The sequence below is a fragment of the Protopterus annectens genome, chromosome 16.part0 (genome assembly GCF_019279795.1).
Source record: "Protopterus annectens isolate FY-2018-M chromosome 16.part0, PAN1.0, whole genome shotgun sequence".
NCBI classification, from domain to species: Eukaryota; Metazoa; Chordata; order Ceratodontiformes; family Protopteridae; genus Protopterus; species Protopterus annectens.
The window spans coordinates 132,707,762-132,723,077 of NC_056750.1; the positions used below are offsets into that span (position 1 = coordinate 132,707,762).

Consider the following 15,316-nt stretch of genomic DNA (forward strand, 5'->3'; position numbering starts at 1 on the left):
TATTCTTATGGGGCTTTTCTCCCTGGGTCTCCGCTGAAAATGGGCTACTTGCCCAGCCGGACACTACCCGGTTAACAAATATAAATAAATAAATAAATATCTACTTACTTTCTTAATTTTTGAAATGCTACTTTTAAAATGCTGTTAACGCCGTATGTGTTCCTCATAAAAGTAGCACAAGTTATGCACTACAGGGAAAACAACACAACATAGCTAGATTTATATTGTTTTTGCTACATTACATTATTGTTAGAGTCATTGTGTAGTGTTAAAAGTTCCGATATTTGTCCTCACTAAACTTTTTGTTAAAATTAAATAACCGTCGCGCCCTTACGCAGGGCAATATTAGTAAAGTGATAAAAATGACACAATCGTCTATAACAGTTGGGGAGGGGGGTTGTCCGAGTTGAACTTTTGCCTTCTGATGCAACACGATTTTTGGAAGCTTCCTCTATGCGGTGAAGGTGTTGTATGACTCATCCAAAGCTAGTTGGTTCAGACTAATTTGGTGGAGGCCCATTTGCATCCTGACTGATAAGAGTACGCCTTTGGATGAACGACCATCGTCTCTACAATGGTTTATGTGCTGGGATTTCTGTTTCTCATGTTTCGTTCATGTAAGTAGTCATCCTGCACATTTATTGTGTATTGTAATTTCCTCCTGAGCTAGCATTACTTGCATTAACGTAAGATGACAGATAGGAATATCAACTAAAGCGTTGTTTCTTATTTATAAATGCCGCTTGAGTTATTTGTAGCTCTCAACTGTCCAGATTTTCATAAACTGTCCAGATTTTGCCTCACGTCTTTGGTCTGTTCCTCATAAAATGTGTGGTTTTCTGGCAAATCCCTGACCACTGAAGTCTCTAAATAACGATGTACATTTGCGGTTCGTATTTCATGTCAACAAAAATCCTGTTATTCTTGCAACTTTCTAAGTTTATACGACAATATTTTGGGATGTTTAATTACCACCCCCATTATTTTAGGCTTTGCCTAGATCTTTTTGGCCAGGACGTTGAGTGTCTTTTACCTCGTTCTTACTATTTTTAATGGTAGGAAATAGTCACAGAGTAGTAGGAGATTAATCATTTTTCATATTTTCCTAGGTACCTGGGGTGCTATTACGTTCACACAAAGTCCACCTGCTGTAACGGTGGCGCCGGGAGCGACGGTGACGCTCTCCTGCCCTCAACATGGTGACAACGAGGCGAAAAGCATGGGTTGGTACCGACAGGTAGAACCGGGGAAGATGCTGCAGTATGTCGTTTTCTTAAGAAGCGATCTCAATATTACTTACGGAGATCATATTGAAAGAGACCGTTTCAAGCCTTCCCGGGAAGCCTCGAAGGGTAACATCACCTACTTCCTGACCATCCGCAATGCCATGAAGGAAGACGAGGCTAAGTACTTCTGTGCCGTTTGGTTTGCGAGCTCCCGGGGATTTATCCGAGGAAACGGGACGTGGCTCCATGTCACCGGTAAGTAGCCATATGAGAAACGCGTAGGACTAGCAGACAGGCTGGCAGCAAAGAGTAACAGGTGTGATTACCGGGTGATTACCATATGTTCGGTATGGGGATGTGATTCTTAGAGTTCATGGAGTCTTTGTATGTTCCACTCCAAGTTAAGTTACCGGGTTTGCTACGTAATGTGTGCTGAACGAACTCTCACGAATTCCCAGGAACAGATAACTATTAACATTCACAAAAATATTAATATAAATTATAGATTGTTTAGCAAAGGCATGGTGAGTAGAATTACCTCAATCGAGTGAGGGACTGCAACATTCAATGTGGATGATATGCTGTGAGCAGCATAACTCTTCAATTCCTTTCACTAGTCTTCATAATGATAGAGATTTTAGTTTCCGATTTCATACATGCTAATGCAAAACGTGTTATTCTATCAACTTTCTAAGTTTGCAAGATAAATATTTAAAAAATGTTCCTATTTTTGGGTCTTAGTCCAGACCCACTTTTATGTATGGCTTTGTCCAGATTTCTTGCTCTAAGAGGTTGAGAGGTATGACTGAAGGCAGACTGGTAACCAAATCTCTCATTCCCAGAATAATTAATTCCTACATCTTTTAGTCTGTAATCCTGTACCCCACTCACAAGCACTGGCTGTACTGTATACCCCTACATATTTACTGACACTGGAATGCTATTGTAATATACCTCTCAACGTCTTAACACAATAAATCTGGGCAAACCCTAAAATAATGGCGGAACAAAGGCCCAAAAATAGGGACTAGGGTTACCACATGTCCCTCTTTAGGGAGGACTGTCCCTCTATGGGTAGTTCTGTCCTGCGAGGAAAAAAATAAAAATGACAAATGTCCTGAGATTTTAGAACAAAATATATTTCTTATGCTGTATTTAATAGTTGCATTAAACAGTTGTTTTGTATCTGAAACCACCTGAATGTTATGTGAAATAGCATAAGTAATTAAATGCTGCAAGAATAAGCTTTTATTTTGGCAAAAAAATGAAGTTTTGTACTTTGCACTGGCTGTGGGGTCTGTTTTCTCCTGCAAAATCCCACATTTCTACAAAAAATGTCCAATGTGGAGCCTTTGAAAAGGTGGCAACCCTAATAGGGTCAGATTTAAATATTGCAGTTATAAACTTAGAAAGTTGCTACAATAACATAATTTGTGATGGCATGCATTTTCTGAAGGTATGAAGTCTGAAACTCAAATGCATGCCATTATTTAATAACTTCAATCCTCAGTAATTTTCCAGAAAACCACAAATTTTATGAGGAACAAGCAAAACATATGAGTAAAAAAGCTGGACATTTTGCAAAAATCTGTACGGTTCACCGGTATGTAATTGTAATTATAATATTGACACATGCAATCTTCATAGGATCATAAGAGATTACTAGGCTGACAGCCAACATCACATAAAATGTTTGCCATTAATATAGCATGTAAACCAAAATTGCCATATCTATATGATGGTAGATAGGGTTATGTGCATATGTGTGGGATTCTATTACATATGCATCTGTCCACATGTGGCCTGTGCACCACCCCATGACAGAATTACACATCTGATGGTCTGCAGATGGCTTGCAGAGGATCCTGGAAGGGCTGTGTTTCACGATGTATGTATGCATCTGTGAGATGACATCACCCATGGTTCTGCAGGAAGCTTGTCATGTTGGCAGAGGGAATTGGGGTATCTTGGATTCATGGGGCTATATTAAAGGTTCTCCTGAGTGGGATTCAAATGACAAGAGATTCAAAACATCATGTCCTGGCATCAGTATATCACCAATCACACACACAGCAGTTGAATGAGGTCAGATTTGAACATTAGGCCTGTGTAGGTATACAAACTGGATTCCATGTGGTGCAATAGCAGCACCGCCACAGATGTATAACTTTATATTGTCCCAGCGTACTTTATAGAGGATTACAGCATCATTGTATGCTGAGAAGATGTTGGGAGGAGTTTGCCACATAGTTGTGGGTTCACATCTTGGTGTAAAATCGTCTACCCACTCATATTTGAATGAACCCACACAGTCTGCTTTGAGATTATAACCACAAACTATATACCTACATAAGTACACAACACAGTAATTAACACTCGTACCAACACAGACATCTGAGTGTAATATTATCAGAGTGAACTTTTGAGGGAAACATCATAAGTGTATGTTTATAACAAGAAGTGGACAGGGATACATGACATAGCTGTAATCTCACATGCAGCTTTAAAATTGCCCTGGACTGACAGAATGAACATACATACACAAGTTGCCCGCAGTAAGATTAGAACCCCTTCCGAGCTATTTACACTAGCTACAGTGCACAGTATTTAACACAAGCATCACAGCACAAGTCTGACTTTCATATTGTGATACAACACTTTAAGCAGGTGACATCATCAGTATCTGATGAGAAGAAAATGGAAGTAGTAGTGTCTCATATACTGTTCTAAAATGGTCTTCAGAATGAGAGCTAACGGAACACACACAAATTGACCACAGTGTGACAAGAACCCCTACCTAGCTATCTACAGAACACAGTACTTAATGCAAGTGCCACAGCAAAAGTCTGACTTTCATAGTGTCAGACAACACTTTATAGCAGTTGACATCATCAGTGTCTGGGGAGAAGATGGTAGTGGGAGTGTCTCACATGCTGTTCCACAGTAGTCTCCAGAATGAGACCTAACTGAACACAAACAGACACACGCACATGCGCACACACACACACACACACACACACACACACACACACACACACACACACACACACACACACACACATACACACTGACCACAGAGAAATTAGAACCACTACCTAGCTATTTACAAGATATAATACTTAACACAAGTGCCACAGTACAAATCTGACTTTTATACTGTCACAAAAAACTTTATAGCAGATGACATCATGATTGTATGTTGCGAAGAAGATGTTGTGAGGGCTGTATGAACTTGCTGTGCAGTAATGTGTGACTGTAAAACTCTTTTCCTTAATGAGACTGGAGTGATGTCAGTAGGACACAGACTTATGCTCTTCTAACTATGCACATACATACAAACACACCACAGTAATATTAGAGCCTGTATCTAACTAGTTACATAAGCTTCAGAACACAATATTTAATGCAAACACCACAGCACAAGTCTGGCTTTTATAATGTCACAGAAACTTTATAGCAGATCTCATAATCATTGTATGTTGTGAGGAAGATGTTGAGAGGGCTTTATGAATTGCTGTGTAGTCATGTACATCTGTAAAATTTTGTTCTCCATGAGACTTGAGTGATGACAGTAGGACAGACTCATGCTCTTCTGAACATGCACAAACACAGTTACACACACAAGCATACATGATTTGTCTGCTGTGCAATTTGAACCCCTACCTAGCTAATTATTCAAGCTAAGGAACACAGTAGTCAACATTTGAGCCTTACCATAGTGGTCTTTATATAGGTTGACATAATCATTTTATGTTGCAGGTAACATTTACTGTTATGAGACTGGTGTGCAAAGTGCGGACTTTGGATTTGCTTTTGTGCTTGCAATGTGCACAAATACTTTAAAATACAGCTTCTTAACCTATATGCAAGCAATAAGTTAACATGAATCCATACTGCAGAACTGAGACATACATGAACCTGTTTCTCAATAAGTTACTTATATAACACACTCACACACACACACACACACACACACACACACACACACACACATATACACACACACATATTTTGTAAATGAGTTCTGGCATTTAGGTCGCAAGACATTTCCCCACGAGCTACAAAACTGAAACCGTAAGCCCGTACCACTACTTCACCATAGAGAGGTGTGGTTGAAAAGCAAACTTGCAGCAGCATTAAACATTGTCCAGCCACATGGTACATCACTATCATCCCTAAACTGCTACCTAGCTATATTCTAAAAAAGTTGTGCATCGGATAATCTCAGTGTCTAGTGTCAGTGTAAAGCTTTAGCAAATGTGATAATGCAGTTGTGCCCTTTATTTCTGTATGGTAGTTGACATTAGACCTGTTACTTACATATTCGTTTTCAAGTGAATGAGTGTAGGGCACACATGAGTCTGAGTAACTATGTGTTCAGCCTCTAACAAGTACATTCCCTTTTTTGTATTTTTAATTGCTGTTGGATGAAATGAAGAATAACTGGGCAATAAACATAGTAGAGCATGACAAACTACATGGTGCATCGCCAAGAGTCTAATTTGCACGAATGATGACAAAGTGCTTGTGAATGCAAGATTCACATTTAATGACTACAACTTGAATTTGAGAAGTAGTTATGCATATATGCTGTGGGAGAAATATCTAACAGATACTATGGTGTTCATACTGTAGTTTATACTGTAAATGTTGTGTCATGACTTGTATAACATTAAGAACTGTTGTTATTGCTTTCCCCTGTTATGTATAGTTAAGCAATGAGCAAACATGGTTCTCTGCTTAAGTGGGAAAACAGTAGTATTTCTATTGGTTTGCCTTCCTTCGCATAAACAGGGTAAATGCCAAGGCATGGCCATCAGCAATTTGGACAGTACTGAGTGTAGAAAACTACACCTACTGCCTAGCTGTCCCTGTGGGAGTAGCTGTGAGAGCACTGAGCTCATGTTCAGAGCACAAATAACACAGTGTTTGAATCCAGCTCAATTATTTTTTTTTACAGATGGTGTCAGGATGCCATTATATAAGTAATTGTGACAACTCCTGCAAATGTGAGAAGCAATGACTACAGTGAAGTACTGTTTACAAATAAACATCAGTCAAGTGATCCATGTAAATACTCCACATATGGATTTATATTTTCTAAATTCAATAGTCTAAGTAACTGTCAGAGTAAATTATTCAAACTGCTATCTTTACTTTAACTCTGTGTTCCTTTAGCATAGCAAGTTTACATGGCATTGCATGAGAATAACCAGACTAATGCAGCTGATGGCAAAAACTCAACAGTTATTGCCATAGGACATGAAGAGCTATTCACCGTCACTCACCATTGGGGCACAATGCCAAACTACATGCAAATGCAGAGGATAGAAAGTGAAGAGTTTTATTAGGGGCATTTCTGCCATGTGTGTGATGTGTGATTCTGTTTTTAACCAGATTAATGGAATGAAAATGGGGTGGATAGGAAAGTGTTAAAATGGAGGGAAGAACAAAGGGGAAGCAATACAGGAATTTGCAGGAGGAAATTAGAAAATAACTATAACTATCTGCTTCTTTAATGGTGTAATGTGAAAGTGAATAGAAAATTGGATGAATTTGGACTGTCACCACAACACAGATGAGTGACAGCAATGGATTCATATTGTATAGCTAACTGGACTGAATCAAATGTGTAGAGAAGACACATATGCAAAGTGGAGAGCTATGTATAGGAAAGAATATGTTTTGTAGGACAGGTGCCCAGAATGTTGGGGAAGTGATGTAGGAATGCCAGGGTCAGGTAGTTGGGTAGTTTAGGAAGTAGATGCAGACAAAGAGACAAAAAAGACAGACACAGGGATAGTGATGGTCACAAAAGGTTAGGGGACACCATGGATGGGGATAGGTAGGGGACATTGGTGGCACATGCCCGTCAAGCATGGGGACGGTGAATCTAATCCTCATACTCAGAACTGTCATCACTATCCTCTTCCTCAGCTTCCTGTTAGGTTGCTTGACATTTGTTTTTTTTTCTGCATTTCCACAATCAACTTCTCCAGACAGCTGAGGCATGCACCAATGCTACTTTCTAAGATCTCATACACCAGCCCTGGTAGCTCCTGGCGGGTGATATATAACCCACCTCCACTAATACTCCCAGAGGGTACCAATGCACCAGCTGCTGTGGCAATGATAGTTGATGTTGATGGCCCAGGTAGTTCAGGGACTGCAGAGGCAGTACTGTCAGGTTGCATCCCAGATGTGCTAGGTGTTGCTGTGGCAGATGGTGGAGGGTTGGCAGGCTGAGCCACAGTGGTTGGCCTACCTCCCTGTGCTGAAAAGCATTTTGTTTGTTGGCAGAAAAGTATGACATCAGAATGGTATAATCACAGATATAAAAAGAGAGAAAAAGGTAAGAGGTGGGGTGAGAAAAAATTATTAGAACCATTATATGTGACATACATTTTTTTATTATAATTAAATATATTTTTACTATTATATTAGTTATAGATCTTTCAAAATCAAAAATAGGATTGTGACTTTTAAAAAATAGTCCTTGTGGTATGCATATATAACATATATACATTTAATGATAATACAGGTTAAGTTAACAGTATAACAGTCATGTCAATTTTGTTGAAATTAATATAAAACAATGATATTTTTATAACTAGAGTGTATTGATTACTAAGGGAATTGAACACACCAAATCTTTATACACTGTTATACTTGCTTCCTACAATTACTGTGAACTACAGAGTAAAGCATGCATGCTGACTTTTACAGTTAAGATATACATGCTTATTTTGCTAATAATGGATGGAAGAGCGATAATTTTAATAAAATAATGTTCATTTGTGCTGCATACATACCCCTTGCTTCTCTGAGTTTTTCTAAGTATTCAACATGTGCCTCCCTGTTCACTAAAATCTCCCAAACAGCTGAAAAATAAAGGAGAGATAAAGAGACATGAAAGTATTATGCATACCAGTCTTGGCTATCTACAGCTTTCTATGTAAGTTAATGTTGCTTTATCTGTATACGTACACAACTGTGTAATGTCAACAGTCATAAACTTATCCAGCCACTGGTTGAATTGTACCTGCTTGCACCATTTCAGGTCTTTATAATGCTACATTGCCTCCCAGTGCGTGGAATGTCAGTCGCAGTAGAGACAACTGTGGCTAGACTATCCCAAGCCTTAGACTTATATTGAGACCTGGAGTAGTCCCCCTGCATCAGTCTATGGCTGTGGCACTTTATGAGGAGTGCAGTGAATATTCTTGACTCCTCTACACCCCATTTTTGAGTCCTGAATCAGGCACCATCCTTCCTAACTCCTGTCATGTCTGCCAAGTTATCCAACAACAGTTAAAGTGTTTTCCCACCAATTTGTGATATTGTATTTTATGGCATACTTCTCAGCTGTCCATGTTTTCACAGAATCTCCAGATTTTTGCTTCATATCTTTGGTCTGTTGTTCATAAAACTGTGGTTTTCTGGCAAATCATTAAGGACTGAAGTAAAAAAATAATGGCACACATTTGAGTTATAAACTTCATATCCCTCAGAAAATCCATGCTAATGCAAAACCTGCTATTCTATCAACATTCTAAGTTTGTAAGAGCAGTATTTAAAAAGTGTCCCTATTTTGGGGCCTTTGTCCCTCCATTATTTGTGCCTTTGTCCAGATATCCTGCTCTAAGAGGTTGAGATGTATGCAGCCAGTGTGTAAACCCACACAACCATGCCAACCACATTTGCACAATGGTGCTTGGAGAAAAAACAGAGAGGAAGACAGTTCATGAAATAGAAAGGGTAATGTGACAGTTGGCATTAATTTATGGCTTGTCTGCTGCTATACCTGACAAAGGTTTGTCCAGTGGTTCAGACTGATATGTTAAATGACTTGACTTTTAAGACGTGAATTGGGGAGGGGGTACATTTTATGACTTGACACATATTTTGTGGGGCCTTACACACTGATGAAAGTAATTTATACAATGTGGGATTTAAATGATTTAAACCTATGTAAAATAGAGAATACATATACTTCTGCATAGGTGTTTTGTTTTTTCCTCATTGCCACAGAAGAAGAGTTTAGTAAAAACTGTATTCCCCGTCTGTACAGAGTCCAATAAAGGCAATCCCACCAGCGTAGCAGTAAATCACAATGTCAAATTAGACTCTTCAGTCCAAAAGTACAAACACCAAGTTTATTAACAAAGTGCAGTGATTCCATTAAGCGCTTTCATTTCCAAACATACAGAAACTTCCTCAGAATAACACTGCCATAAAAACAGCCCACATATATATATATATCAAAAGTTAATTGATTAATTAATTAATTAATTAATTAAAACTAGGTATATAAATTTAAAGGTCCATACTTGAAAAAACTTTTTGGTTGTTCAGTTTATATGTAATATTGAATAATAATAATATATATTAATAGTGAAATAGTGTTTAAATAAAAACAACATTGGACCCATATGAAACACAATAAAACCATGTAAAAAAAGAAACATGTATATGAAAAAGCAGATATAAAAACGTTAATATCTACTTTCAGCTTGTATCTATTGTAAAAAAAGTGAATGAATGAAATGTGTATTGTATATTATATATATTAAAAATGAATAAATAACTGAAGTCCACTAAATATATTCATAACAATTCAAGTAAATTCAAAATCACTAATGATAATTTATTAATATCACTAGCTGAGATAGTTCAACTTAAAAATATGAATATTCAAGATTAAAATTGTGTTCAAAAGTCAAAATTGTATCGTAATCTTATTTTGAAATAATCAGGTTGTATAAATCAGTAATGTGTAATATAAATATATAGTGTATAGTATAAAGTTGTATAGTATCATAATATGTAATATGCAATAAATAATCATAATATCATAACCTATTGTTTAATATAAATATAAATATTTAGTGGACTTCAGTTATTTATTCATTTTTAATATATATAATATACAATACACATTTCATTCATTCATTTTTTTTTACAATAGATACAAGCTGAAAGTAGATATTAACGTTTTATATCTGCTTTTTCATATACATGTTTCTTTTTTTACATGGTTTTATTGTGTTTCATATGGGTCCAATGTTGTTTTTATTTAAACACTATTTCACTATTAATATATATTATTATTATTCAATATTACATATAAACTGAACAACCAAAAAGTTTTTTCAAGTATGGACCTTTAAATTTATATACCTTGTTTTAATTAATTAATTAATTAATTAATTAATCAATTAACTTTTGATATATATATATATATATATATATATATATATATATATATATATATATATATATATATGTGTGGGCTGTTTTTTTATGGCAGTGTTATTCTGAGGAAGTTTCCGTATGTTTGGAAATGAAAGCGCTTAATGGAATCACTGCACTTTGTTAATAAACTTGGTGTTTGTACTTTTGGACTGAAGAGTGTAATTTGACATTGTGATTTACTGCTACGCTGGTGGGATTGCCTTTATTGGACTCTGTACAGACGGGGAATACAGTTTTTACTAGTTTCTTCTTTCTCCGTTTTGCCATCGTGTTTGTATTTAACAGAAGAAGAGTTTGTCAAACCTGGTAATTAATTATATAGACAAATTAAACACTTTAGTTAACCATGTATGTGTGTGACCTGACATGATACTGGCATATGCATTCTCAGGTGTGATGCAGGAGTAATGTGTGAGAATATTCTGGTAATGTATATACTTGTACTACTTGTATTATTTTCAGAGTAGATTTCTGAGTTCTGGGTCAGACCACAAAATACATTCTGTTTTACAGCTGTGCTTGTGTTATATGTGAGTTCTGTAGGCGACTATTAGTAAAGTATGAAGTCCATCCTAGAGCAGAAAGATACATTTTAATTACAGAAACATAATTGTCAGGATACCCCAAGTTACACATATAATTCATGTGATATCAACTGCTATATATAGTTATTGTTATATATAATTATCTTTATATTGTTATTTTTGAAATAAATTACAGTGAAACACCATTTAAAAAAATTGGAGTGTGCTGCACTAGAACACTGGCTTGTCTGTATTGTGGCCATAAACCTATACCTGCTGCCACAGGGAAAGCTACACAGCAGGTGTATTTTTTAAACTCAGTACTGTCCAGAGTGCTGACAGCTGCTCAATGCCGCTTATCATGTTTCTGCGCTGGAAGGCAAAGCAAGTAATAATGTTTCATTTTAGCAAGTTGCACTATTTCTTTTTTGGCTGCAGTTGTCATTTATGCTGCAATTATTATCCTGGAGTACTGACTGATGTGCAACACCACTTAGCATGTTTGTGCAAAGGAAGGTGAAACAAGTAACTCTGGCTTACCCATGTTGGGGCCATGAACCTACACCTGGTGCCACAGGGGAAAGCTATACATTAGGTATATATTTTTAAACTCAATGCTGTCCGGAGTGGTGACCACCGCTCAATGCCACTTATCATGTTTGAGCACCGGAAGGCAAAACAAGTAACAATGTTTCATTTTAGCAAATTACAGTGTTTCTTTTTTGGCTGCAGGTGTCATTTATGCTGTCATTATTATCCTAGAGTGCTGACTGATGCACAACACCACTTAGCATGTTTGTGCAAAGGAAGGTGAAACATGTAACAATATTTACTTTTTGCAAGTAATAGTGTTTCTTTTTTGTCTGTAGCAGTGAACCCTGTTTGTGCACAGGTAAGCAATGTGCAAATATTACAGGCAAAAGATAATATACATAATTTTTGTAAAGAATGTTTATGATCATTTATCAGTAAAAAAATAACATGAAACTCAAACCGCGGTCTACCTATCTTATGTACCATGTACATCAGTGTCTTTACAAGGTGTGCTACACACAGTTGGCTCACAGGTATAGCTTTTGCTATCATTATTATCCATGGTGCTGACTACCGCACAATGCTGCTAAGCATTATTGCGCTTCCTAAGGCAACTGACATTCATTTTTATATATTTATGCATTTCACCATGTGTGCAATTAGCCACACATTGTGCAAGTATTAATAACAGAAAAAAATAAAAACAGTTTAACACATGTTAAAGGATTATACATGTTATTTGAATTAGCAGACTAATGAACTTACAAAATATAGTAGGAGTGTGTTATCTCTGTTTGCCACAGACAACTTTGCAGAAGCAATCAAATCATGTGCATGCTAGTAATTCACATTTGCTGTACAGTAATAAAAAGATATATACTTGTACATTCTCATTTGAATGTACATTTGACGTACATGTTTAATGCAATGAGTGATCACACAACCGTTTATGAACATGTTTGCACAAATGCAGCTCTCTCCTCTCTTCTCTTTGTATTGTTTTCATTCTTCCCTTATTTCTGCTGTAGTCGCAAACATGCAGTCTAAGGTGCAGCTTTGTGTATCATTCTGCTTTAACTGTATGATAAAAATACATGACAGTGAAAAACATTTTTCAGCACAGGCAGGAGAGTTAATCTATTATTGAACAAAAACTGATAAATGTGTGTTGTACTGTTTAATGTAAAGGCTTGCTGAAGTTAGTTCCACACTTTAGAAGTGTATCCTCAGTGACACACCCACTGCAGAGAAGTTTGTCTGAATTGCTGTTGTGTTTTCCTTCTCTCGTGCACTAATCATACACATTTCAAGCCATTTGCAACTGGCAGTGGTGCAGAGCCTATGTTTATATCTGCTACACAAAATCAAAAGTTTGGTATTCAGCAGTTCTAATGAGTTCACACTTCATTTGCATCTTCACCATGCTCAGAGGGCTGAAACTACACTATAAAAGGTAACCATGTAGTTAGGGACCTTGAAGGTGAGGAGACTTATGCATTTGGACAAAACAGAAGTTTGGTATTTCTTTGAAGGTGATTTATTTGAAGAGAGGACTTTGAATTTGGATGAGGTATGCTTGTATTATTCAAGTACATTCTAGATTTTGTAAAATTTTACAAATCTATTAAAATATCCAGGGGAAATGGAAATTTTATCTGTATGCACTTTTTATACTTCGCTGATGGCATAGGCAGTTTTAACAGGCATTTACAGTTTGCAGATAGACACATTATAAACTTTCATCACAAGTATTATTTTTAAAAGTTTTGCATTTAACAATATTCTATGCTGTTTGAGAGAAATGTATTTTACTTGTCATTCACTCAGGTGGCATGTTTCTGAGCTTGCCTAGGGCCACCTCCAGGGCAGTGGTCGACACAGTGAGACGTGACTGCTAATCATAAATTGACTTTTCTGTTATAAATGTGTACACATTCTGATAATTGTGTGGAAAGCATATATATATATATATATATATATATATATATATATATATATATATACAATTAATTTTGTGGTATTCCTTGGCTTGTACAAACTTTCATCTGTTTGTTATTTTGGGGTGGGACTGTTACAAGAATGTGTTTCAAGTGCTTTTCTGTTGAAAATGTGTAGGCACCCTGGTATTAAAGTTGGAAACATGATACACTACTTACGTGGTATTCCTTGATTTGTACAACCTTAGTTTGTGTGTGAGGGGGAGGTGGGACAACCACATAACCTTTACTTTTTACTAAATGAAACATTGTGTTTGCAGTGCTTAATGATGACAGATGTGTACATAAGCAAGAATTAGTTATGTGATTTTATGTGTTTTATCTTTCTTTTTTACATCACATAGGATTATGGCACCCAAGCCTACAAATCCACATAAACCCCTTTCAGTGACTCTAAAAATAAAGTGATACTTCAGACTTTCAGGCACCATGGAACCTTTCTGCTTGAGAGAGGATATGGGAATATGGCTGCCAGAATGAAGATTTGGAACCAGTTAGTGAATGATGTCAATTTAGTAGGTGGTTGCAACAGGAATTATGATCAGGTATGTCATCAGCCCAATGTTATGATTTCATCAGCCTGGAGGAGAACAGCAGTAGTTGCCCAAGAACAGCTGGCTATGGGGGGGGCTGCTACAGAGCCCCCACTGACATCAAATGAAGAGTTTCTATTAACTGTCAGAGATCCAGACAGCTCAGTAGAAACTGCACACCATGTAATTGATGTCGATGCTGATGTGGCTTGAAGGACAAGTGTGTCCTAGGAGCAGCTTCCAGCTAAGCTTACATATGGCAAATTTTATATTTGCTTATTTACTGAAATATATAATTTTACTAATGCTTTCTGGGAAATTCATTTTTTATGTACCTATTGATAAGTTAATAGAGTTATACAATACAGTTGTTTGGTACACGAGTGTGGGTGGGCTTGTTAGACAAGTTTCAGTTTCAGCTAATTTTTACAAGGCATATAGGTGATTGTGTATTCATTGTTCCCCTGTATTATTCCCATTGTGATCACTAATTGCTGTCCTTTCCTTGCTTCATTTCTTCCTGTACCATCCTCCCTACAAAGTATGGAGACATCTGCACATGGCAAGCAAAGCTTTATTTGCTTATTAATGACCATTCTTTAGATATATAAATGATCTGCATGTGTGAGGTGGATGTAATGAGTGTCTGTATTGCTGTACTGCCTGCAACTGTGTGACCAGTGTTACTTTATTTTCATATAAATTGGTTTTATATTTAGTGTAGTGGTAATTTATTTCCTGTGTTTGCTATTTATCATCAAAGGTGATCCTGACAGTGGAAGTGTAGGACACCTTCCACCTGATGTTGGACTATCAGTAGGCTCTGCTTATGATGGTAGCCAAACGGAGGTACAGAGTTTGAATCTGACACTGAGGATGTGACTCACCCATCCCCTGTATTTCCTTTAGATACAGTCAGTATGCCTACGCATACCTATTCCACTGAGCCCTCAGATATTGGACAGGTTGAGGGCGACACACTTGATCAGGGTAGTGTGGTTACTGCAGCTTCAGTATTGGTTAACTCTGGCCATAGCCAAATTGTGGGTGAGGTGTCATGCAGGAGGGTAGGTAGAGGTGCTTGGAGGAGGTCTGTTGTCCACCCTCCACCTGATCCTGGTGTGTCATTGCGTGCCACTCGAGGTATGTTTAGGGCCATCATGGAGACACAGGCATGTTTCACTAGGGCCTCCGAGGACATGCTTAGGGTTCTAGATGTGGCACAGGCTTACATTCATGACTGCCTC

The 15,316-nt window shown here is 37.1% G+C and overlaps 1 protein-coding gene across 1 annotated transcript in view; it reads left to right on the forward strand.

The window, feature by feature from the left end:
* The first annotated feature begins 450 nt into the window (after nt 1–450).
* LOC122790893 (immunoglobulin lambda-1 light chain-like) overlaps nt 451–15,316 on the forward strand; it is a 260,967-nt gene continuing 246,101 nt past the window's right edge. The window contains exons 1-2 of the mRNA XM_044058567.1: nt 451–617; nt 1,110–1,481. Of these exons, the coding sequence (XP_043914502.1) occupies nt 575–617; nt 1,110–1,481 (415 nt within the window). The 5' untranslated portion in view covers nt 451–574. The remainder of the gene's footprint in view (nt 618–1,109; nt 1,482–15,316) is intronic.